Consider the following 23,734-nt stretch of genomic DNA (forward strand, 5'->3'; position numbering starts at 1 on the left):
TATCCGTCATTAATAACATGTCATGATTGAACAGTTCCCTCTGACTAGATGATATCCTGGTATGGAATCACTTCTCTTGCTACCCAACCTTGTATACTTAATCTTTTAAGAGACCGAGACTCGACCCGAAGAGATACTAGATATCAGTGACTGGGTGGCTGGGATGCAGTTTTTACACAAATGAATATACCCGATTGTTCAAACTAATTGCCTGAACGACACAAATGACACTACTTAGCATCCAAAGATCATTTCTCAATCATTATCCTTTCATTGTCCACAACTTGAACCCAACCCAGTCGGAAATTCGGAGTGCAGGTTCCGCGTTCAGTTCTCGAAGCACCACAGCCAAAACTGGAGAATATAGCAAGGAGAAAATAGTTAGGACTCAAAATTCGGCATTCCAAATGAGGTAAATCGAATGACGGCAACTCCCGAGTCCCGTAAAAAGTTATCCCAATAAACAGACACGTCCGAATCAATACGTTGCATCTCCCCTTCCGCTTTGCACATGGATTTCTTGTGTTCTTAGATAGCCCAGTGCACGCCCCGTACGCGTATCTCTCATTACAAGTCTTTTCATGCAATAGCTGACCCGGATGGATTCAACTGACTCAACGTCGACTCAGTCACGAAATCGCGCGTTTTTACTCATTCGCGTGATTTTAGTAGGTCTGGCACCACCGTCACCTACTACCGATTTCATGCCGCACGGAATATCGACTTGATACTCTTCCCCAACACATACTAGTCGCCTTTGCACGATGATCCTTAGGACAGCACCTTCGAGCTGAGAGGCCTTACGTAGGATCAACGAGGTGCTCGGACGTTTGCTTAACAGAAGCCAAAAGCAAGCGCCCTTTCGACGTTAACGTTTGACATGACGGTCGTCATGACCCCGCTCCCTCGGAGGATAGATTCCAAAATACCCCAAATCCCAAATTCCTATCCGTATGTTCAACCGTCAACGTACGTTTTCTGTCCAGATTGGATACAGTTAAAATCGGGTTTCCCACGCCAAGAGGTCCTAAAAAGCTCTTATTCTGGCATTTTTGCTTTGCAAAATGCATTCTTGGCACCCATCTGGACAGATCTACGTAGGATGCCAGTGTCCAATTCAACTTTGCAAAAAGGACTACCTCTTACTACCCCTGCCAGTTCAAGGATATCCGGACTTGGATGTGGCTTTTTCGCCGCTGTCCCAAAAACCTTGCCCGGATAGTGCCTGGCCTATTTTTCAAATTTCTACTGAGGGAGCTTTCGGGGTCCCGGTTTTAATGGTATCGATAATCAAGAGTCGACCGTTGATGAAGTTGTTTCCGCCAACAGACTCAGCTCTCAGTCCCCCGTTCCTAATATTGCAGAATCACCAGGAATCAGCAGGAATCTTGCCAATATTCACGAGCTCCGTGGAGCTCGCGGCGCATGATTTTGTGGTCACCAGGCTTCGATCCAGGGGTCACCTCAACTTGATCGGCGCAAAGACCGTCAACCTCATGCTCTATGAGCGCAAAAAGCCGGTAACAATGTGAACGCTTTCTGCTTTAGCACCTGTGAAGCATGCGCGGTCCCGTTCTAAAGAAGCACGGAATTTTTGGCCGGCGCCTTGGGCGTAGACCCCGGGAAATTTATGGATTCACGATTAAAACTCACTTCTTTCACTTACCACAATCTTTTGCTTCCCTCGCCCCCCGCCGGGACCTAAACCTTCGTCATGTCTGCGGCCGCTCAACTGCCCAGCGTGCACCGTGTTTCTCTGCACAGCACATCTGGGGCGCTTCAAATCGGGATTTCGCTTTCTCTTTTCCTATTTGGCATCATTAGCGTCCAAACCTATCATTACTATCAAAACTTCCCAGACGACCGACGTTTATTTCGATACTTGGTGAGTGCTCCAATGTATTGTCTATTGAATTTTGCGTCCTGATAATCGTTTCACGAAGGTGGCTACCATGTGGTGCGTCATTTCACGGTCATCCTGAACCAGAATTGTTGAGCGATGGTATCTAGGTTTCTAGAACTTGCCCATACAACGGCGATTTCATACGAGTTGTACCAGCTAACAGTCAGCACCCCCCGTGGTGGAGTGCTCACCTTTCCAGGTCTAGGATCGGCGCTTATTGTCGGGGGAGTCATCACAACTCTCGTTCAGGTGCGTGCTGACGCCTTTGATGAATTTCATGATTAGAATCCATCACTTCTCAGTGCTTCTTCTCACTTCGATTATGGAGACTCTTTCCCCAACCATTCAACTATGTTGGCCTCACCTGTGCGGTCATCTCAGTCTTTCGATGCATCGGCAGCGCTTTCCTAGGAACCCAGGCAGTCAACACGTCTGTGGAAGCATTTAGAGCGAATTGGACGTGGTTAATTACCCTGCTTTTGTCCGCCGGAGCAGCATTGGACGTAGCAATAGCATTGGCCATGCTTTATTTCTTGCTGTACCGGCGACAGGACGCTTTGACAAAGTACGTCCCTGCACGTCTGTCTGTTATTCCTCTAAAATCAGCTCCAGAATGTCCAATCCAAGGGTATCTCGGGTAATCGACCGCCTCGTAGCCTTCACAATTAGTGAGTGTAACCTCTGAAGGGACGTATAGCTGACGGTGCTGCGTATCAGGGTCTGGTCTGTTCACTAGGTGAGACCTTCATTTTAAGCGATTAAGTTGATGTCTGAGAGAGGGGCCCAGTATTGCAGCGGTTGCTGTTCTCGTCTGCGTGCGTTTTCTCGTCGTCGTATTTCCTTTGTGACTAATTTTGAAAGTCCAGTTTTTAAAAATGCCTCAGAATTGTGCGCTTCACGTTTCTCTTGCTGTTTGACCTATTCAAACCTTCCCATAGTTATATGGATGGCCATTTACACGTTCCTTGCGAAGCGTACGTTTTTTTTTTTGGTTCGTCCTATTGCAGTTGTGCCAATCTAATAACCGCGGATCTGACAGTTTACTCCAATTCCCTTCTTTCAGCGTACGCCGTTTGATAGGTTTTCAGTGGGCTACATGCGTAACCGCTTATTTCATTCAGATTAAATGAACGTCGAGAACTTCGAAACGCAGTCGTCAATTACTCCTCGCGAGAGATTCCGTCAAAATCAGTGACCCATAGCCTGCAACGAAACCATGTTAGCCCAACGGTCTGTCCTTGTTTCCACAGTCAATTTTTACGCGCGTTGCTTATCCTCTGTCTGCCTTTTAGTTTGCCAGCCAGGTGATCTCCGTTGAGATGACATCCGTCATTGAGACGCATCGTGACACGGACGACACCGGCGTTTGTTGGGTCAGTCTACTCTGGTGGCCTCCTACCCGCTTCGTATCGTGCTGAGCGCTTTGGTCAATCACAGGACTATCAAACTGGCCCGCAAAGCCCGACGCGAGCTTATCTCCTCTCCCATAAACGGTAGAACTCTGGGCTTCACCCACACAGCTACATATTCCGTCGTCTGCTCTTTATTATGATCATGATGAAGCCGCCCATACAACTGTATTTATACATTATCGTTCCGCTCCTCCTCACGGTATTTTCGTCTCGATTCCACTATCTAGTAAACAATAGTTATTACTACTTGCCTCACATATACCTCTATTGTACTTTCATTTCTACCCATAAAATGCCTTCCGTTCCTTGGTGGCCACAAATTTAACTTCATATTTCGGCCTGCCAACTGTGATATCTAGCGTCTAGCGCGCGCTCGCTACGACTTCTAATTATGTGTCAGTTTCTGGCTAGTAATTCATATACCGTGTAGAACTATTCGACGGTGAAAAGCAAGTAAAAAGAGCATAAATAAATATCTACCCGAGATCTGTCCATTTAAATTTGTCGAATAAGGGATGATAAATAAGCTAAGTTCTCTTTCGTCTTCGTTTGTAACAAGTGTTGCGCCGAAGCAGCCAAACGTTACTACTGCCACAACTCTGACAGTGTGTGATGATAACGGTCTGAATGTTTATCATGCGGAAAGTGCACTGTCATCACCAGTGGTGGTGGTGCAGACCCACTTTTGGGCCTTTCGCAAAACTGAGACTTCAAAGCTGCATGGCGAAGGAGGTTAACACCAGATCACAGAATACCTTAGTGAGATATACGCACCCTGCATCAACCGCGAAAAATCACAGAAGGGACTGTCCTGTTCCACCTCATGACTGTCTTCCAACTGCGTACTTCGTGTCGGTCCCTTCGATATGATATATTCAGTATGTTCGTGACCGATCGTGCCTTGCATGCTGGACACGGTTCGAAGGCGTGGAGCCAGAAGTATATCCGATCCGTTCCTCAACCGTGACCCCGACTCAACGAACAAAGGAGAGGCTCCTGCCAAAAATCGAGCACGAGCTTCGAGAGGGGGGAGAGTTCCGCATCTTGTCGATTTTGGACGCCTTCTTGAACGTCGAACCGTTAGCAAGAAACCATCGTCTTTCTCTGCTTGCGTTTCCGCCCATGAGGGAGGACGGGGATTCACCCAATCAGGGCGCCGAGGTTGAACCCACGAAGGTGTTGTGCACTCCACGCCAAGAGAGCGCCTGATACCTGGTGGGTAGCGCAACCTGACTTCTGGAGGATACTGCAAAACATCACGACCCATTTTTGTGTAGTGGGACTTTTCGTCGACTGGTGGGTATGGAACCGGCACATGAGGTGGCCTGTCGATATCAGGATCAGCGTATATCGGTGGAAACGTGAGAGGTGAGGGCTGAGAAGGGAGAAAGGATAGAGATGCCCTAGAGGAAGGGAGATGAGAGGACATCGAGGAGCCAAATAAAGCAATTCACCTGTAACTTTGAAGTACTTTAGATCACACTGCTGGTGCCGGCGCCGTTCATGTGAAGCCAACGAGTTTGGCACAACTCATTGATACCCTGATAAAGGTACTCTTGTATTCCGACTGACGCCTTCGTGTTTCCGAAACATGCGAAACACTTACACGGGCTGTGCTTGCCCTCCCCTCGTGGATAGCGGACGAAATGGTACCTGTACGGCGAAGTTCGTTCTCCGGTGTGTTGTCGGGGTGGTCAAGGGGTGGTTGAGAATTATTCAGGTCCTATTTGGCTGATGCCCTCAAAACAAACATTGAAGCCCTAAATTGGCCGACGCCGCTTCAATTTGGCGACTTGCTCACCTGGCGATCCCAACTGTGTAAGCTTGATCATGACTAGGACCTCAACAGGACCTCCGTAATCACGGATGTTTTGAGTTTTCATTCGACCAACCATTGAAGTTGTACTGAATCAGCGGCATTCAAATGTTGTTCAAATGTAGCGCCCAAGTACGTGTATTTTTGTATTGCATAAATCGGTAATCGGCACGAAGAAAGGAATGATTGATTGTCGGCAGTGATATGACAAGATGTGAATGTAAGAATGAGATGGTAGACGTGAACTCACTGACTATGTACCAACTATGTACATTCGATGTCAGAATACTAATTTTGGCCCGGCTTGTTGTCATGAATGGATACCTTTGTTGGTAGACTGGCAAGAGGCCGTGTTTAGACGAGGGAAATATTTCCTGTAGACGGGAAATGTTGGAATTTGTTCTTTACATTTACTTTTGATCTTAACCACCTCGTGATTCACTGATGCCAGTGTGCGGTTATATTCGGTAAATAAAACTAAAAGTTAAAATTAAAATGCGTCGAACCTGAAGGGGCCCACACCAGGTACTGACCAGCCCAAGGAGAAAAACAATCTTCAACCCGCGCTGCGTATATGATATCCACAACGGTAGATAGCTTGGTGTTGTTATAATCGGGGGAAATGTAGGCGCCAGCCCACCGCTGAGAAACTATCATCCCAGCCCCAGTGACCAGCGCACCAAGAAATTCCTCGACGTTCTTTGGCTTGCGGCGGTCCAAAGCGACGTCTACCCGTTCCAGCACTCCAACCTTTTCAGAATCACTCCGCTTTTGAACCAAAGACAACAATTTCGCTTCGGAAAAACTCGCGCAATTGCCCTCATTGCATTGAAATTCTTCAAGCATAGGGCACAAACAATCGGAATTTTCGCCGGAAGGAGTGAGGCGATCAATGACTTCATCATCGAGAGAGGAAGAACTGGACAAATTGCTGATACGGAGGTGGATGAGGAGTGGCACGGATTCAAGGAAACCAATAAGTTCATCCCGAGTCAATGAAGGGATATCTATACACAATTGTTTCACAGAGTCACCATTACGCGAAAGGAAGTCTACCCATGAGGGCCGACTCGCATGACTGCCAGAGAACATTTCCTGAAATTTAATCTCAAGATGACGGAGTCTAGGGAGATCGAGATGCTTCAAATGACACTCGTCCCACCTGCCGCTGAGGTTGAGAAAAAGGTTCTCCAGAAGGGGGAGAGTCAGGGTGTATTCGGTTAGGTGCACTTCATGATCGGGTTGTTGGACGATGTCAAACCTTGCGCATTCCAGACTCAAGCCACAGCTCACCAGGAGTGGGCATCTCCTCAACACTTTGATAACATCGCTATAACTGAGACCCATCAAGTTCCCTCTGTATTGGGCTGAGCCGTCGAGGTCCAAATTGAGGTGGGTTAGCTGCGACCAACGCACTGGCAATGAGAGGAGGTCCTGTTTAAGATATGATAAGGAAAGCTTCCGCAATTTCCTAGCTGACAGAAGACCCGAAAATTCCGTCCAGCGCCCACCAGGATTTGAAGCGGGCGGATCCCACCCATTTGTTGTTAGAGACCCACTAGCGATGACGAGAGATTCCAGCAGCGGTACATCATCTTCCGCGAGCTGTTGGAGACGGGTAAATGACTCTTCCGTTGCCCTAAAATCGACTTTTTTCCATCGGCGGCTGGAAGCGAGTATCTGCGCTATTGCAACCTCAAAAGTATTCAGGTTCGAGGTTTCCGATGCATGATGATACACGTGCGTTGGAGTGCAGACGGAGATGGAGATAGGGCTCGCTCCTGAACGGCTGATCCATTCCCCTGCCCCCTCGCAGCGCTTCTCCATCTTGGCAGTGAATGCAGGATCTGGCTGAGCAGGAACTTGCCCAGTTTCAGTGATCTGTATAGGTGTCGGTATGTGAAGGCTCGCCCAAAGCCGCGGGGTTGATAGTGCGATGGACCTCCACGCGCTACAGACGCGACCCAGCAGAATCGGAGCCTCCTGAGGGCTCATGACGGCATTGCAACCGTCAGGGAGACAATGGACGAAGATCTCCCCGAGCACGTCGAGCGGGAGTTGGCGAATAGGAGAGATCAGTGCTCGATGAGCCTCGATCTCATCACTCAGAGCACGACGCTCGTGATGTAGATCGTCGAGAATCGATTGCACCCTTTCTATCTCAGCGTCGAGGCTAGATAAACGTTCAAGGGGTTCGGCCAAAAACTCCTTGATTTGGAGAATTTCTGACTCAGTAGGGGTATAATTGGTGTGGAGATTGGATGCATATGGTGAATTCATCTGGGTGGTCGCCATGCGTGGCTGTTTTGTGCTGACAGATGTGGTAAGAGTTGGACTCATTGCAACCGAGTTAAAGGGTATGGGCTTTTTTATCTGTATTCTTGAAGTGCTTTCCGTGGTCTTCCAAGCTTGGAAGTGTGTCCAACGATGACGGTGATGGTGGTACGAAAGAAAGAGAAAAAAAGATTATGTAAGATAGCGTATTATCTATCATTAAAAAGTACCGATCTACGGAAGGCGTTTGAACATCTCGAGAAGCTTTTGGAATCTTGGGGTTCCAAGGCCTGAGATACACGGCAAAGTTGATGCTCACACTTGCAACAGGGCCCAATAAATAATTAGAACAAATGTACCTCCATAATTGTGGCCAAATTGTGGCCACTTGTAGAATAATGAACCGAATGTGAATCCCGAAAACATCAATTCTCAAAATTGCGAAATGTTAATTTAAGAGGCGGGCGATGATTCTATGAGCAAGATTATGGGTATGCTAGGCGGTAAAAAAAGCTGATTGAAGGGGTGGTGCAATATCTCTAGGACGTGGTTTTTTTGCTCTTTTACAACCGATTTTCTTTTCACAAACTCACCGGGTTAGTCACGTATTTTTTGGATGTGTACTGTGTCGCGTTTCTTATTTGAATAATTTTCTTTGATCAGAGCTCCCTTGTTGCATCCAAAAACTTCGTTTTCTTCCTATGATAGAGAGAAAATTGGATTAGTATGTGAACTAGCTAAACCTATGCCCACCCGACACAACTTGACGCGAGCAATTTGATACCAGATGTCAAAACGCTCCACTTCAAGCTGTTGAGTTGTGGAGCTTCAGGCCCAGTGTACGTGTGGTAGGTGCTTGCTGGGAATGTATGGATTCCTATGTAGTAGGCAACAAGCGGGAAGCAGGATGGCGACGCCTACGAAATGGCTGCTTGTCCAAATGTAACCAATGCATTCGATAACCCATTCTCTATCAATCAAAAATTTGAAAAAAAAAAATATGTAGTCAAAATATCTACGTTCGCTGACGATGAGGATTTGTAAATGTAACCCGAGAAAGCGCAAGTATCCAAAAAATCACGGTAGGTATAGGACAGGTAAACAAAAAGACAGGAATATACACAAGAAAAACTTGAAGAACCGCAAAACTTTAAGGGGTTGGTTGGCCATGTGTGGGTTGGTGGGTGGATGTGGTATACAAATGACGATGTTGGAGGTGGTGGTTATATGCACGATGTCGATGTAAAGGTATAAACATATGGATATGGATATGGATGATGGGACGGGATGGGATTGCCGATGATGAATGATGTACCTCAAAACTCGAAAAAAAGACGGAGCTCGTAGGATGTATAACTTGTGTTTTGTGCATGTGAATGTGGATGTTGTCCGTCCTGGAAGACCCTTGAATCCAAGCGAGAGAGAGAGACTGAGAGAGATTGAGAGAGGGAGAGGGAGGAGGAGGGAAAGAGGCGAAAAAAAGAGAATGAGGAGAACAAGTTCGAGAGCAATTTGGAAAGCGATGATGAAACGACGAGAAGTGAGAAAGTGAAAAGAGGTCGAGGATGAGGGTGGATGGGTGCTCGACACTATCATCCATCCAATCGAGCGACGAATCGATAATGCGATGACGGGGATAGAGTAGTGACGACGAATAGCCGAGGAGGGACACCAGGAAGAGGCGGTGATGGAGGCGAACACAAGCCAACTCCACCCCCATCAGCCCTCCATAACGACGATGACGGGGAGAGGGTGGTGACGGCGAACAGCCGAGGGAGTGACAATGAAAACACCACAAAGAGACGGCGGCGGCGGTGGTGGTGGCAAACACAAACCAACTCACACCGCAGCACCCCCCTCAGCCCTCCTCAAATCCCCAAGCGTAACACTAACACCCTCCCAATCCTCCAACCAAACCCCGCGCTCCTTACACCTTTCCAAAACATTCTTCCAAAACTTCAACACGCGCCTCCCGTCCCTCTCTTCCTTCATCAACCGCATCCTTTCCGCCTTTTTCGCTTTGGAAGAAGAGGAGGAAGAGGTAGGTCTGGTCCGCGGGAGGAAGTTGGTGGGGCGCCATATTGACATTGAAGACGTCGACGCTGACGTTGATAATTGATGCGTAGAGGGGGCATCAGAGTCCATCGACAAAAGCGAAGAAGAAGCCATCGCCGGAACCCTCCCAACCCTCCTCATAAACCCACTAACCCCACTCATATCCCTCACATACAAAAGCGAAGGAAACGCCTCACTCCTCAACAAACTCCCAAACTGCTGCAAAAGCATAAACAGCGGATCTTCTTCCTGCTGCTCCTGCTCCTCCCCATCATCCCACAACCTCCGTCCCTCAGCAGCTTCCAAATCATCCCGTATCCTCTTCTCCATATCCCTCACTCCAATAAACTTTAACCCCGGGTGGGTAGGCAACAACACGTGCGGAGCGATCCAGTCGGGTGATTGCCAATTCCACTCTGCATCTGCTGAACAGATGAATTCTTCCAAGTTCGGACACCATTCCGCCAAAGGGAACTGGCCGATCCCTCCTCCGCCAGTGGAAAGAGGAGGCACACTGCTGGCAGTCCGAGGAGCGGTCAACCAGAAATCTTCAATCGCCCCCGTCGAATGGCCCAGTTCAAGTTGTCGGAGCTTATCCCCGTGCACTTCGAAGAACGCAGCGAACCCTTCGCCGGTGTACGAGAAATCCGCGCTGAGGACGGAGAGATTCTGCAAGGCGGGCATGGCCCATGTCGAAAGGACAGAAAAGGTGGCGTTGTCCAGCGTCACTTTCAAAGAGAGCAGTGCGGGGAGGAGGAGGGGCGGGGAAGAGGTGGATGTGTAGGGTATCGTTGATAAGGGACAGGTTGTGCTGATAGTAGTACTGGTTAATCCCAAGTTCAACTCCGTAAGCATATGTGAGATGGGGCCTGGTCCGGCGGATAGGCTGAGTTCGAGGAACTCCAAGCCCGCCGCGGCGCGCTCGAGTTGTGGACCAACGACGGCGTTGTAAAATCGGATTCCGTGTTTGTAGTCCCGTTCGTCGTGTTCGTAGTTCGTCCAGCTGAGTCGACGGAGGGTTGGTGGGAGGAGGGAAAGCATATCTTCCGTGCCCTTATCTCCATCTAGGAGACCTCGTGGGGGCAATGAAGACGACGAGGAGGAGGTAGCGGTTATAGGAGGAGCATCAAGAACAAGAAAACGCATTCCGGCGCGGCGTATACTCCTAACATCCTGATAAACCTCCAACCCCTTCGCACAGCCGACGATAACCGCCATATCCGCGGGATGGGCACGTTCCATAACGCTCGTCTCAATATGCAGAGCCCGAATATAGCTTCCTGCCTGGCTTTGGCTGTCCAGAAGAGATTGTGCAAGTTTCCTCGCCAACTTGGCGCGAAAGATCCATATGGAGTGGTACAGCACCTCGAGGGCGCTCGGAGTCCACGCACGACACACGAGTGCTAGGGACGCTTTGTATGATAGGGAAGTTTGGTAAGACGGGAGGTGGTGGAGATGATCTGGAAAGGTCAGGAACGATACGGGGATGCGGGAGGAGGTGGATGAGGAGAGGTAGGAGAAAAAGGGGGAGTGAGGACAGGGGAGGGTGGCGTATCGAATAATGAGAAGAATCAGTTCCTGTGGTAGAGAGGAGGCGTAGTGCTTCGCACTGAGCGATACGCGCGAGGGGGTGGGAGGGGTCCTATGGCAAAACTTTGGTTAGTTCTTTGCCAAGCCTGAGAGCATGAGAACAAAGTAACACGAAATGTCCAGTGGAAAAATGGAATGATAAAGCCCAGTAAAGCCCTGGATTATTGGGGCAAGGAAATAAATTGAATGAGTCAGATGATCTTGCCCAGGGGTACCAAGAAAGTGAATGTGATGGGGGGAAAATGGAATTTGAAATTGGTATCGGGGAGGAAAAGCAACGATGAGGAAGAGGAGGAGGAGGAGGACTCACTCAGGGGATGTACTCGAGGATTTCACAGCGTCGATAAACGACGAGAAGAATCTAAGAGGGAATGTACTCGTCACCTCGGATCCTAGAAACGGCGTGAAACACTCACTTCGACGATTTCCGCCGAAACAACGTAGGCAAATGGCCAGAAGGACGCTCGACGTCCACTCTACACTGCTCATCGCCACGCTCTGTCCTCGACGTCGTCTTCCCGTCGCGTTTCTTCTTCCCCCTCAAAGACATCCGCTTCAACATCTTCCTTCCTTGAATGTATCCAACGTAGGTGGCGCGTGTAGCGTGTATAGGCGTTCAGGGTATCTCACCGTCGCTGAGCGAGCAAACGAACGATGTGGACGGGGGGCGAGGCGGAGAGGTGGTGGTCGTTGCAGAGAAGAAGGGTGGATAAAAAAGGAACAAACTGGACCCTGAACCGAATATTCCCACAACCCCGCTTTATCCGGTAAAAATAGGTAATTGCTCCTCCGCGCCGATCGGTACCTGCTCGAAGAACGGCGCTTAAATGTCGGTGTCTTTGGACTGCTGAAGCTTCGGTATGCTTCGGTGTGCAGAAGTTATCCTTCTTTCTTCCTTGCGTCTCTTCTTATATATACACTGGAGGACGACCCTTTGCCAGCAGATCACTTCCAAGTTCCCAGGTCCTGGCGATGCCACGGCAACCACGACGACCCTTCCCCGCTACACACCCCCCAGTTTTTTTTTCTCCTCAAGCAATGTTCTTCATCGCAAAGAGATGCTTCAATTCATCATGTGAGTATGCATCCTCCTTTGTTCCATCATCTTCTAGATGCTTCTTCGCTTCTCTACTATGTACTCGACCTCTTCTGAATCATACTGTTCATAACTCGTTCTGGACAATTCTTTTTGGGCTCTTCGCCGCATTCCGGGACACATACCTCCGTGCACCCTGCCTTTTCCCTTTTCCGCGTGGCAATCTAAATCTTGACAGACTTGTCTTCCACGGTCAGGCTGTTTGTTATCTGACAGAATGAGTGCGCCATTAAGTTCGACATCCAATCAACGTTAACCTAAAGCTCATGCCCACCACAGGTCCTACGTACGCCACTTGGCAAACATGTGTGTATGTACCTCACATACTCAAACCCAAACGCCACTACATCGATTTCACTGTCAGGTTTGTCGTTAAGCATCTGGCAGCTCCAACCAGCGCTCATCACTGGCCTACAGCAACAATATCACTACTTGGCATCCTAAGCTGATAAAAAACACTCGGATTTTCTCGCCGATCGGAGGTCCTCTCCTCAACCGTCCATCCGACGACTCACGAGTCTGCGCATTTAGCTGCGCAGTCAAGTCAACCATACCCGATCCTGCCCGGAAGAAGCAGTGACGTAGCTTAATCCTCCTTCTCCTTGCTTACAAGAAAGAAAAAGCTCAGGCATCTACCTCCCCGGAATCCACCCAAAGCTACGCATCTCGCTGGATCCATACGCATCTCAATCACGCTGGAACCATCCATAATCACTTCACCAAATCCGTTGGATCCATAAACATCGATAAGTATCGCGCTGGCTATGGAATCATCGATATCCATACACGGCCAAATTCAACTTGTTCCTCTCGCCGCAATCCCCGCTCCGACGGATTGCTAGATTTATCCATCCCCTTCTCCTTCAATCCTACGGCTGCATGGTATCCGTAGCGAATTTTGTTTAACCAAGGTTCAATCGTCGTTCATTAAACGTCTCTTGGAAAATTTTGTTCTCCTGGAATTGAGTAGAATATACTGGTAATTTCCACTCGTACCTCCCCGGAATCATCCACCCACCTGGGTCCTGCCGTCGATCCCACAATGATATATCTGCTCAGTTATCACCCATCGCATTAGATAATTCTCGTAACAAACGCGAGAGATGGAAGATTCCACTGAGGATATAGGAACGAGGACTGGATTGGGACTGGAGACAGAAGATTCTGATGAGCAGGTGACGCATAATTCTAGACTCAGGACTAGTACTCTCTTCGGAGAAATTATCCACCAATAGATTCACTCGCAATGTCCGGCTCTGGCTCTGAACCATCAATAGTAATAACCTACTAGTACCCCACAAAATTTCATCGATATCCACACGCTGATCCGTGATACAAATAACCTATCAATATCACCGACCCAGCTTGAGCTAGGCGACCATAACGGCACCAATAAGGGCTTGTCCGCTCCCTAGAATAAATACCCAGACGTGTGAGGTATTTATGGTCAGGACCAGGCCCCAATGGTATGAATTTACTGAGCTAGGTGACCATAACCTTTTATATAGGCACCAATAAGGGCTTGTCCGCTCCCTAGAATAAATACCCAGACGTGTGAGGTATTTATGGTCAGGACCAGGCCCCAATGGTATGAATTTATTCATTCGCGTCCCACATTTATTTCCCCACTTTGGTCATCAACAAGATCGATTCTCCAAGGTTAAGGCACTCATCGGAAGTTGCCTAAACATCGAGTAATATGCCACCCACAGTCCATATATTTACTTCGCCCGCCCGCTTCTCAAAGAGGTCATCAACGTCCATCATCAATATCTAAAATTCCCTGAATCACGAGGCTCATTGTGCAGGGGGTTCTGTCAGGTTCTGTCGTGTTCTGCAGCTCAGGATGAACGAAGAGATTTCGCGATTTTCTGGAATGATTCCTGTCTGACATTTCAATTGTTGATTGTCGACTAGGATGAAGAGGATGAACCTCTGCCAATCTGCTAATATATATATCTGCAAGTCGCATTTTCCTCAGCTCCTAAGCAGCGTTAGTCTCTCCTAGACAGACTTCGATATATGTGAAGTCGTACCTTGGTTCACGATATATGAAGTCTGTTATTTACCACGCCCTCCGAACCGCGTCAGAAAATGCTTATGTAAAGTGCGGACTTTGAAACCGCGTCGCGTCAATATTGTGTCGTTGCCGTTTGCTCTCAACGTGATAACTCATGCATTTCTACTCTAATACACGATCACACTTCAACAAAATTCTGCACGAGGACGTAATCTAGCCAAGCAACGCGAAAAAGGCAGGCCGCAAGAGCTCTCGACGATGACGACGTTGGCTTGACGTTGGCCCAATCTTATCCGACCCGGGTCCTGAAGAAACGGTTCACGAACTTCCCAAACAACAACTCGATGAATTCTCAGACCGAAGGCGCCAAGCTCTTGAAGATACGACGAACACCACAATGCGGCGACGACGAGCTCCTAGAGCCACTCAGCTCAGTGTTGCCGAAGTCCTTCGAGACTATGGTCCGCAGTACCGCAGCCGCGAAATGCTGTTGTAGAAGGATCATTTGGGTAGTGGAAAAGAGACTGGAGGTCTGAGGGGATCGAAAAGAAAGTAATAATCATTGCCTACTTTAGACAGTGTTATGCTACTCCAAATTATATGTATAATCTTCTTCGTCGACACCGTTATTACCATCAGAAAGAGCTCCGTAGTCCTCAAAGCCATTGTCATCGTCACTCGAGTTTTCTTCGCCCTCTCCACAAGCTTCTGCGCGTCGCTTTGCGGAAGTTGGATGAGTTGAGGTTGGCTCAAAGATCCACCAAGGGAGCCAAGATTGTTGAATGGAGAGCCAAAAAATAAAGGTGTAGTGACGACCCATGTTAGTCATTTCGAAATGTCGCAAGAAGAGAACTCGATGGAGATGGCAGGAAGGGTGTGATAAACGCCGGAGTTTCGGGTATTTCACGGATTGGTTCTAATTTCTTGAAGGATCTGACAATTTGAACATTGTTATCCGTTGAGGTTGAGGTTGTCATCTAATACGAATGGAATTTGTGGTGGTAGATGGTGTTACAAAGGTTTAAACGCGTCGAGAGTTCTGAGGGCGTCTCAATATTGACGCGACGCGGTTTCAAAGTCCGCACTTTACATAAGCATTTTCTGACGCGGTTTTGGGGGCGCGGTAAAAACAGGACTAAAGCAGCGTCTAATTAATTTGGCTATTTAATAAATGTCCCAAGTGCTTTTCAAAATGAAAATATCAAGCTCTTACGTTCAAAACAAAAACCAAGTTCGACAAAGTTTCCAATTTAGATGATTCTCTTCCCTTTCCCCGCAATTTACTAGCTTCCACCCTTATCGTAATAATCACCTTTTTCAGTGCCGAAAAATGAGCCCGTTGAAGGACATTGTGCACTTCCCCCACAACACCATCCGTCGAAAACCAGCGGCCGGCCGACCCATTGATGTTTATTTCTTCAAGTTGCGATGGGGCATCGAATTCAAGTCCGTTTAATAGCCTGCACAGACCCTTCACGGGGTTCGCGGAGCTCGCAACGAAATAGTAGTTTTCGATGTTCAAACATCTCAAACTTCGCAGAGACCGAACTCTACACATCTGATCTAATCCTGTCAAGTCCTGATTAACCAGTGAGACTGCAATGAAATTATCAATAAACTCGGCATGATTGGGCAAAGCAGGACTTTTGAATACCTGTCATAATTTCTAATTGTTCGACGCTCATTAAAAGCATCCCAGCGGCCTCGATATCTTCCTCCACCGTCAAATATATGGTGAGGGAGGAAAGACGTGAAAAATCGAAAATTGAATCCTTGTTGTTTCTCCTTGAGTAAATAAGCGCCTCCATGGAAGTGACGTCGGTTCCCCTCTCAGTGCCCCGAAATGAAAACGTTGACAAGCGCACTGGGGGGCCTGGCAGCATTTTTAGTTGATTAGAAAGTGGGAGGTCGTTTTGAATGGACGCCCGGTTAAATTTTAACTCGACGAGGTTAACGCAAGGAAGGAATGCTGTGATGGGGAAGCCGGCTATATGCCCGAGTGTCAAGCGTGTCAGCGTCGGCGCTTGGATTAAAATAAACGATGCGGATTTGAAAGACTGTGGGATGTTTTTCCAATCAGGTGGGAGCGTTGGGTTGAAGACCAGAGATAACGAAGAAAGCCTACAGAACCCTCCCACAAGCCGAGGAAGATATCTGACGAGGGCTCGACGAGGAGCGATGTGGCGGTCGAAAGTCAGGAAAAGGTCCAGTCGCTTGATGTTGGAGAGAATATTTGGATAATTCTCAACGACGCGTGAAAAACGCTTGACACAGGCGTCGTTGAGCGTTACTGACGAGAAGAGGTGTTTTCTGCAGTAAAGGAGGAGATGTTGGGCGGTTTGGGAGAGCGCCCTAAGGCTTTCAAGATCATGAGCCGCGTCCAGATGGTCGACTATTTCCGCAATAATTTCAGGAGGAAGGGCTGGGGAAGAAGCTTCATTGATGGGTGGCCTATTAGCCGTGGACATTGTGGTTGTGGATCAACTAGGTAAGCGCCCTGGGCTGTAGGAGGTCCGGGAGAGTTCGCGATTAGTTTTTTCTAGGAAAGATAGCCGAAATTAAGGTCATCTGAATCTGGTTGGTTTGACTTGGGTTTGACATATCACGGGAGCTAGCCTTTGATCCTTGTTCAATTCTCGTTCCGTGTATGAGCATGACGAAAGATGTTGGAAAATGGTTGGAACATCAGGCCTCAGGATTCAGCTTCACACAACGATTACTATTAGACTGTCAACATGCTGAATCCTCCCACGGACATTTTCATGATCATGAGTCTCAACAAATGGATCATACGACTATAACATTCGCGACTATAACATTCGTTGACTCGGTAGCCAATCGGTAGCGTGGAACGCATGCAGACACCATAAATGTCCTTGTCGATTAGTGGTTAAATCATCTCGTTGTGGTATGCACTTGCAGTAGCTCCGAGAAGCCGGAAGTTCGAATCCTCCCTGGGACATCCATCGAATGCGAATGCTTTTGCACGCCAACATCATGTACTATGATGTAAGTCTATGATGTAAGTAGCCTACGTTTTTGGCGTGTTCCTGCGCAGCAAATTGACGACATTGATCCCGTCCCCGTTTCACAGAATTCACACTTTGTTTTTTTATTGTGTAGCATTATACGACTCGGAATATTAACCTTCTTCCTGCCCACAAGCAGCGGGTACCTTACATCTTCTACCCAACACTATTTTCAATGATCTAGATCTGTAGATACATTTGTTCGGTCACCATTTCCCCACATAAAGCTCACGGTGTCGGGCTAAGTAAACGTATCAACTTTTAGCAATGTTTTTCTTCCACTTCGATCAGCATCGTCTTTAAGTTTCGCTCTTAATCTATGTAAGAATCGACGTATTTATTATGTATAAGGACTAGCTCGTAACCTGAGAAGATTAGGGACCTGGGACCTAGTCAAAGCTTGCAGCGTTGGCACCCCTAATTACCGTCAGAGTTTCTCAACCCTCGTCAGGCGTGGCGCAGAAAGACTAATCTTTAACAGGAATCCCACACGGTCCTACACACACTGTGATGATTGCCTGTGGTTTGACCCTTCAGACGGACGGTAAAGTACACCAGATCATCACGGACGCGCAGGTAAGGCGATCTCTTTCCGAGGAAGTGGTGCAAAGGATGGTGTGAACAGGAGGGTGAACGCGGTACGTGTAGCAAGGAAGCCAAGAAAGGACATGTCAGCTAGGCCTCAACAAGTTTTTGGGAGACGGAGGAGGTCTGAAGTAAGGTTGCGCTAACCAATGCGGCATGACAGCCAACCCAGTGATAGGTTCAATCGTAATGAGTTCCCTCAGTGGCGTTCCTGCGACCTCCAAAGAGTCGCGCTAAGATTAACCAAGTCAGACCCTACTCAGGACAAATCGGACAGAAAGACGACTCACGTCCATGCGAACCTTCATCTCCTCACAAATATCCACATACTCCTTCAACCACTCCTCTCCGCCCTTCTTCTGGTCGACCTTCGCCCTCCCAAGCCGATCGCGCAGATCCAGCTCTTTCGCAAGACCCGGCCGCATGATCTTGAATAAGTGCCCCTTAATCCCGCTCACGCTAGTTCGGGTCTTCAGCTCCTGCACGATGGTCAGGTATTCCAGTGCCAGGTCCGCGTGCAGCGGGTGCCGGGAGAGGATTTGGGCATCAGAGAAGTAGTCGTCGTGGGTGCTGGGGAGGGGTATCGACCCGGAGACGGTGAGTCCAGAGAAGAGAGCAGGATTGTACAATTGGCCTTCGGCGCTCATGACCCCGTCCGCACCGGTGGCTTTGAGACAGGCGTCGATGTCGGATTGGTAGAGAATGTTTCCGTTGGCGAAGACGGGGATGGTAACCGCTTCCTTGACGGCTCGAATCTTGTCCCAGTCTGCGAGACCCTGAGAGAACCAACTTGAATTAGGCGAGATGTCAGATACATTGTCAGAGAAGTTGACGTACCGTATTCTGCCCGCGTTGTTCTCGTAGCCGCCCGTGGCATGTTATAATTTGCGCCCCAGCTCTTTCCAGCATCTTGGCGTACTCCACCGTCTTTTCAACGCTAGGGAAAACCCGAAATTTAGCGGTGACGGGGATGGAAAGGTTGACGTGTAAAATGTTGACTATTCGAGATATGGTCAGCAACAGTAAGCAGAGGATGTAACAAGACGAGAACAGACTGAGGTTATAGATCAAATCCCATTCATCCTGCAAAAAACTTCCATACCAACCACGTTTTGCGATGTCTTGGGGACAGCCAAGATTGAGATCAATGGCATCGCAATAACGTTCGACCACCTTGGCTGAGGTGAGCAGTTGTTCTGGGTCGTTGGCGCAGAACTGGACTATCAGTGGCCGGTCAGTCGTGGGGTCGCCCTCCTCCCCTGAGATAAGGTCGAAGTTCTGCTGGCGGTATGTCTTATTCCCAGCGTCAACAAACAGCTGGAAAGGGCCTTGTTAAGAGGGGGTCAGATCAGAAAGAGAGGTAAAGACGAACTTTCGCATTGATCATCGGACTATAGATGAGCTGTAGCGCAAAACTGATCAGCCTTCCCCTGGGGCACACTGGTTCGTGTAAATGACGGCTCACCTGGCCTCCATATCTCCGCGATAGCCTCCTCCAAGCCTTGAAAATACCATCGTAAACGATCAGCTTCTTACTCTCAATAAAAAGACGCACCAGCTCACTTTGCTCAACCATCGGGGCCACGATGTACTTCGGACTCCCTAACACATGTCTATAAAACTCATATCCCCCCAGTTTCTTCGGTATCGTTGTATTCGTCATGACCCTCGTAAAAGCTTCGGGCAGTAGGACCCAGCGTGACAGTTGGGTAGCTGCTTTACTCAGCGCCACAACGGGAGGGAGAATGCTATTCCGAGAAAGTTGTACAAGTCTTCGAGTCAAAGCTATCTGTGTTGTCGACGTGCCGCCGTCTTAATTGATCAAGGCACGTCTGCGGACAGACAAGTGAGTGTTTTATCAAAGTATATCTCAAAAGATGCTCACATTACGAATGGAAGATTGCAATTCTAATTCTGGCCCCTTCGCTCGTCGTCCCAATTGTCGTCCTTAGAATTACTGTGGTATCTCTGTTCTAGGGCGTCAGTGGTGCCATTGATCCCAATAAGATACGCATCAACCCACCGTTCTTGCTCTAGAGGTCTAAGATATCGTGAAAAGTCGCTTCGTCGACGTCGTGCTTGGTGGTGAGGAGGAGAAAATCGTTGTTTGGCATTGTGTCTGATCGGTTTCTTTGTTTCTCTACACCATCATGGACATCGGCGACGATGTCCCCCCTAAACCTCGCGAACGGCTAGAGATAGAGGATGAGGACGACAAGCAGGAGAGAATTCGTGAGTTCTGAGATTCTTCCGGCATGAAAAGAAGAGTTACTTCAAACCTTAGGCCTAATTCTGGAGAACCTGAACTCATCGTCAGCAACGACCAGCTCAACACGAGATTCAGGCCTTCCCCGGTTTGATTTTGGCGATAGGAAGACATATGAGGTTCCCCCTCCTTCTGAACGTGCGTGATCCGCCAGGATGTTTCTGGTGTATCTCTCAGAAGAAGGTTACATGAATACAGTGCTGTCGCGCGTCCAGGCATTCCTTCCTCAAATCGCGGATTCTAACAATGCCCTATCGCAACGCGCTCAGGAAGATCCGAGTAGCGTAGATATCGAACACATCGAGGAAGGAACAGAGGGATACATCGAGATGGTACGCTTTCACCTCCGAACGCTTCACCTTCTCACCTCCCACAAGAATCTTGGTTTGGGAGTCTTCGAGAATAAGACCAAAAGAGACTCTTACGACGAGGAAATGTCGTCGGACTCCTCAAGTGACTCATCGGACTCCTCTGGGATGGATGAAGACGACCCAGTGGAAGGCGACTGCAACACTAGCTCAGATGCATCCTCCGAGATCATCACCTGTTTCGTTCCATCAAGACCTATCAAACCACTCCCTCGCCGCTCATTGAAGACTACCTCACGCCCTGAAATAGTTGTTTTGAAGGATGAGTCGTAACACCTGCTTTGCTTTCCTCATCCCATCAGTTTCTAGCTCATCGTGCTTTGTTCCAACTATCCACAATATATTTGGAAGTGCATGCGGTGTCATGCTCATCCTTTTTCAATATGAGATTCTGCCTGGTCAAGTGAATCACAACACGCCATTTGGCGATGCTTATAACCTTTGGTTATCATTGGTCCGCCCATCAATGTCCAGCAGATAAGTATGACAGAGTGGAGATAACATTCATGTTGCATACATCTTTTCTAGCGGATCAATACGAATAGAAAACTGGCGGAATCACAGACCTTTCTAAGCATCGTATGGGGCATCGTTTTCAAAACGCGCCATTCATCCGACTGTGTTGCACCGAGCAATTCAGATCGCAAGTTAGTCTCCCGTAGGCAACTCCTATGATGATGGTGATGACAGTCAATCTCCCTCATATATCGCAAGTTGTGATTGGGGAAGTTATCGGGAGATCGTCGGTCATCTAGCTAACCAGTTGCATTAGCCTAAAAAACGTCACCTAAAAACGAATTTATTTCGGGGCTGCCAGTACCATTTGTTTCTAGAGGACCGGGAATATTACAGTGGTTCAAGAAAAAGTAACTATCAATAAACTACAAGTATGCTTCGCTGAGCCTGGGGTGAGCTTTCCCCGAATTCGATCTGAAATGGCAGGTATCAATTACAATAATTATGTGGTACCCGTGCGCTTCGTTTGTCCGCAATTGTAATCAGGTGCATTTGATACTGAGTTTTTTCACGTTTGGGAAGAGGGCCGCAACGAATTGCCTGATTAGAACTTGATCACCGGAAGACGTTACAAGGTCCAGAGAGACGAGGCTTGGCGCACAGGAAGACCTTGGGATGCTCCATTTAGTGAGATCCGCCAAATCAATGGGGAGAGTCAGCTCCCGAAGGTTAAGACTGAATAATCCGATTGATTCGAGCGCATGAGAGGTTGTCTTGAAGGCCTTCGGATGATGCTTATATGATATATGTAACGTTTGTAGATTCTTCAAGCCTGAGGCGATGCCGCGGATTGTATCATTGGTGATCTTAACCCAGGAGGGCAATGTCCTGAGGGCCAAATCTTGGATATGTGAAAGATCAAGGAGGGGGTTAAGAATGCTCAATGCCTCCACTGACGTAGCCTCAACAGAATTATACCGCAGGACGATTTTACGCAGGGAGGGGAATCGAGATAGGTGGGTTAGACATGCACGTCCGCGTTTCGTTGTAATCTCATCAAAGTTGATCCGTTGGCGAACCAGCTTTTTCCCTGAAATCTCCTGCAGAAATAGGAGGCATGACTCTTCTGGGCCCTGCACAGATAAGAACCGAAGATTGGGAAGTAGATTGGTTGGAATGATTGTATCATCTGGAGACGGAATCCATTCCAGTGTGACCCAGACGGTCAGGTTCTGGAGATCTGGCAACTGCTTGAAAAAATGGGCGAGATCAGGAAACGTTTCCTGACATTTTAACAAAACCAAGGTCCGTAATGAAGTAAGCCGTAATGAGTGGTTGAAAAAATAATACGGAGGTGGTCCGTTTATTGTGAGATGCCGAAACTGGGATGCCTTGTCGAAAAGGAAGGACAAGATGGCCTCGCACATCTTTTCACTGGCGCGATTATAAATGCGCAGCTGTCGGACGGACGCAGATAACAGGATGGGAAACTCTGAGGCATATTTCGCCGTATCTTCCTTGTCCGTCAGAGTGTAATTCAGGCTCTCTAAGGAGGGAAGAATTGCACGGCCAGGAAACCTCATTGATAAACGCGAGTAGACGGAGATATGGATGGCCTGTTCTGTCGACTTTCGCAACGGTATGAGGAGGCGCCGTATTCGACAACTGTAACTCCAGAATCGGGAGCAAGTAGCGTCGTGTAGTTCGCCGTTTATAAACTGTTCTGAACCTGTTAAATTGACATCACGGATTGACGCCTGCACTAACCAAATTGTTATCCAAGAGCTTGATACCAGGAAGGATGGAGATCAGGGGAACGAGGTCGACCATTTCATACCAAAGGGTATCGAGAGCGATTTCGGAGAAAGCCTTGCAGCAAAGGGCACAAGCTAAAATTGTCGCTGTGTCTCCGCGTTGTGCGCTTGCACCACTGATCGTCTGAGGCGCATAATATGAAAATATCTCTTTGATGATTTCTGGTATTCCGAGCGCACGGGGTACCTGGGTAAGCGCTTGTACCATCACTGAAGGGTCAAGTTGACGAGTTTTGCTTCAAGTTGTCCTACAGTTCGTCCCTACTCAACTCGTGTAGAGGATTGTAAGAAGCTGAGCGTTAAATATTGAATGGTGGGGTGGAATCGTGGAGAATCGTGGTCCAGTCGCTGCGTGTGAAGAAAATCATTGTTTGGTGTTGTGTGTCATTGGCTTCAAGTTCTTTCTCCGCCGTCATGTTCACTTGCCACCGATTTGTTTTTTCAACGAGAGTCAATGTATAAAGTCTCGATACCCCTGGATGTGTGTGTGTTTCTCCACTTTCTGTGCGGCTCTGAGATCGCGAAAAAGCCTACCGCGTTGTTACAGTGTACACCGCTCTCCAAGTTCAAGTCTCCTCAATTTGCCACGCAGTCGGTACGAAGCTACGAATGTCATTTCAACAAGCAACGAGGATTCGAGGAATGGATGCTGCTTACATCAAGAAGGAGAAAAGGGAGACTTTGACGCGGCGCGATTTCTCTGCAGCGTGCTTTCCCTCCTCACCTTGCGCAAGGATCTTGGGATGGGAATCTTTGAAGACAAGATCAAGAGTGACTCATATAAAGAGAAAACATCTGCAGAGTTAAATGGAGCTTGCGAATATACTGGCACGGAGAGGGCGACCTTGTGGTTTGAGGTCTTCTCAATCATTACCTGTTTCGAAAACATATCTATGCCGTTCATTGAAACCACCCCCACGCCCTCGAATTGTTCCTCTGACGACTAGATTGGAGTTAAATGCTCGAAGAATTAGAGGGGGGTTCCAGAACTGGAATATCGAAACCTGTCAGCCTCCCAGTCCAGCCTGCTACTGCTTCTGTCTCGGATGG

At 48.2% G+C, this 23,734-nt stretch overlaps 6 protein-coding genes across 6 annotated transcripts; 3 read left to right on the forward strand and 3 right to left on the reverse strand.

Moving 5' to 3' along the window:
- Nucleotides 1–1,714: 1,714 nt before the first annotated feature.
- LACBIDRAFT_321372 (uncharacterized protein) lies at nucleotides 1,715–3,321 on the forward strand (the record flags this gene model as incomplete). The annotated part of the gene is made up of 10 exons (XM_001873671.1): nucleotides 1,715–1,885; nucleotides 1,944–1,957; nucleotides 2,011–2,152; nucleotides 2,206–2,468; nucleotides 2,516–2,571; nucleotides 2,601–2,639; nucleotides 2,842–2,877; nucleotides 2,943–2,967; nucleotides 3,025–3,133; nucleotides 3,196–3,321. 10 exons carry the CDS (start codon nucleotides 1,715–1,717, stop codon nucleotides 3,319–3,321), a joined length of 981 nt encoding a protein of 326 aa, XP_001873706.1.
- A 409-nt stretch (nucleotides 3,322–3,730) lies between these two features.
- On the reverse strand, nucleotides 3,731–11,612 carry LACBIDRAFT_321373 (uncharacterized protein; the record flags this gene model as incomplete). Its single annotated transcript, XM_001874323.1, has 15 exons — nucleotides 3,731–3,747; nucleotides 4,090–4,690; nucleotides 4,922–4,968; nucleotides 5,117–5,220; nucleotides 5,386–5,395; nucleotides 5,546–5,608; nucleotides 5,638–6,138; nucleotides 6,548–6,565; nucleotides 6,643–7,504; nucleotides 7,999–8,028; nucleotides 8,159–8,215; nucleotides 8,327–8,375; nucleotides 9,249–11,102; nucleotides 11,361–11,411; nucleotides 11,467–11,612. The coding sequence occupies 15 exons, from the start codon at nucleotides 11,610–11,612 to the stop codon at nucleotides 3,731–3,733; spliced, it is 4,410 nt and encodes a 1,469-aa protein (XP_001874358.1).
- Nucleotides 11,613–12,348: 736 nt separating this feature from the next.
- Nucleotides 12,349–13,094, forward strand: LACBIDRAFT_301943 (uncharacterized protein). Its single transcript, XM_001873672.1, has 3 exons — nucleotides 12,349–12,367; nucleotides 12,426–12,510; nucleotides 12,564–13,094. The coding sequence occupies exons 1-3, from the start codon at nucleotides 12,364–12,366 to the stop codon at nucleotides 12,724–12,726; spliced, it is 252 nt and encodes an 83-aa protein (XP_001873707.1). The 5' UTR covers nucleotides 12,349–12,363; the 3' UTR covers nucleotides 12,727–13,094.
- A 2,682-nt stretch (nucleotides 13,095–15,776) lies between these two features.
- Nucleotides 15,777–16,634, reverse strand: LACBIDRAFT_321374 (uncharacterized protein; the record flags this gene model as incomplete). Its single annotated transcript, XM_001874324.1, has 1 exon — nucleotides 15,777–16,634. One exon carries the CDS (start codon nucleotides 16,632–16,634, stop codon nucleotides 15,777–15,779), a length of 858 nt encoding a protein of 285 aa, XP_001874359.1.
- Nucleotides 16,635–19,930: 3,296 nt separating this feature from the next.
- LACBIDRAFT_291928 (uncharacterized protein) lies at nucleotides 19,931–20,493 on the forward strand (the record flags this gene model as incomplete). Its single annotated transcript, XM_001873673.1, has 4 exons — nucleotides 19,931–20,012; nucleotides 20,065–20,184; nucleotides 20,245–20,378; nucleotides 20,424–20,493. Coding segments are annotated over 4 exons (405 nt in total), but the record flags the coding sequence as incomplete, so codon positions are not given.
- Nucleotides 20,494–21,412: 919 nt separating this feature from the next.
- On the reverse strand, nucleotides 21,413–22,892 carry LACBIDRAFT_321377 (uncharacterized protein; the record flags this gene model as incomplete). Its single annotated transcript, XM_001874325.1, has 2 exons — nucleotides 21,413–22,588; nucleotides 22,638–22,892. The coding sequence occupies 2 exons, from the start codon at nucleotides 22,890–22,892 to the stop codon at nucleotides 21,413–21,415; spliced, it is 1,431 nt and encodes a 476-aa protein (XP_001874360.1).
- Nucleotides 22,893–23,734: the final 842 nt, after the last annotated feature.

Source organism: Laccaria bicolor, genomic scaffold, assembly GCF_000143565.1.
Source record: "Laccaria bicolor S238N-H82 LACBIscaffold_1 genomic scaffold, whole genome shotgun sequence".
NCBI classification, from domain to species: Eukaryota; Fungi; Basidiomycota; class Agaricomycetes; order Agaricales; family Hydnangiaceae; genus Laccaria; species Laccaria bicolor.

What these genes read in the sequence shown, in the direction of transcription:
- LACBIDRAFT_301943 (XM_001873672.1), top strand. An exon ending in TACATCGATTTCACTGTCAG is followed by an intron (nt 12,511 to 12,563) that starts GTTTGTCGTTAA and finishes ACTGGCCTACAG; the next exon opens with CAACAATATCACTACTTGGC.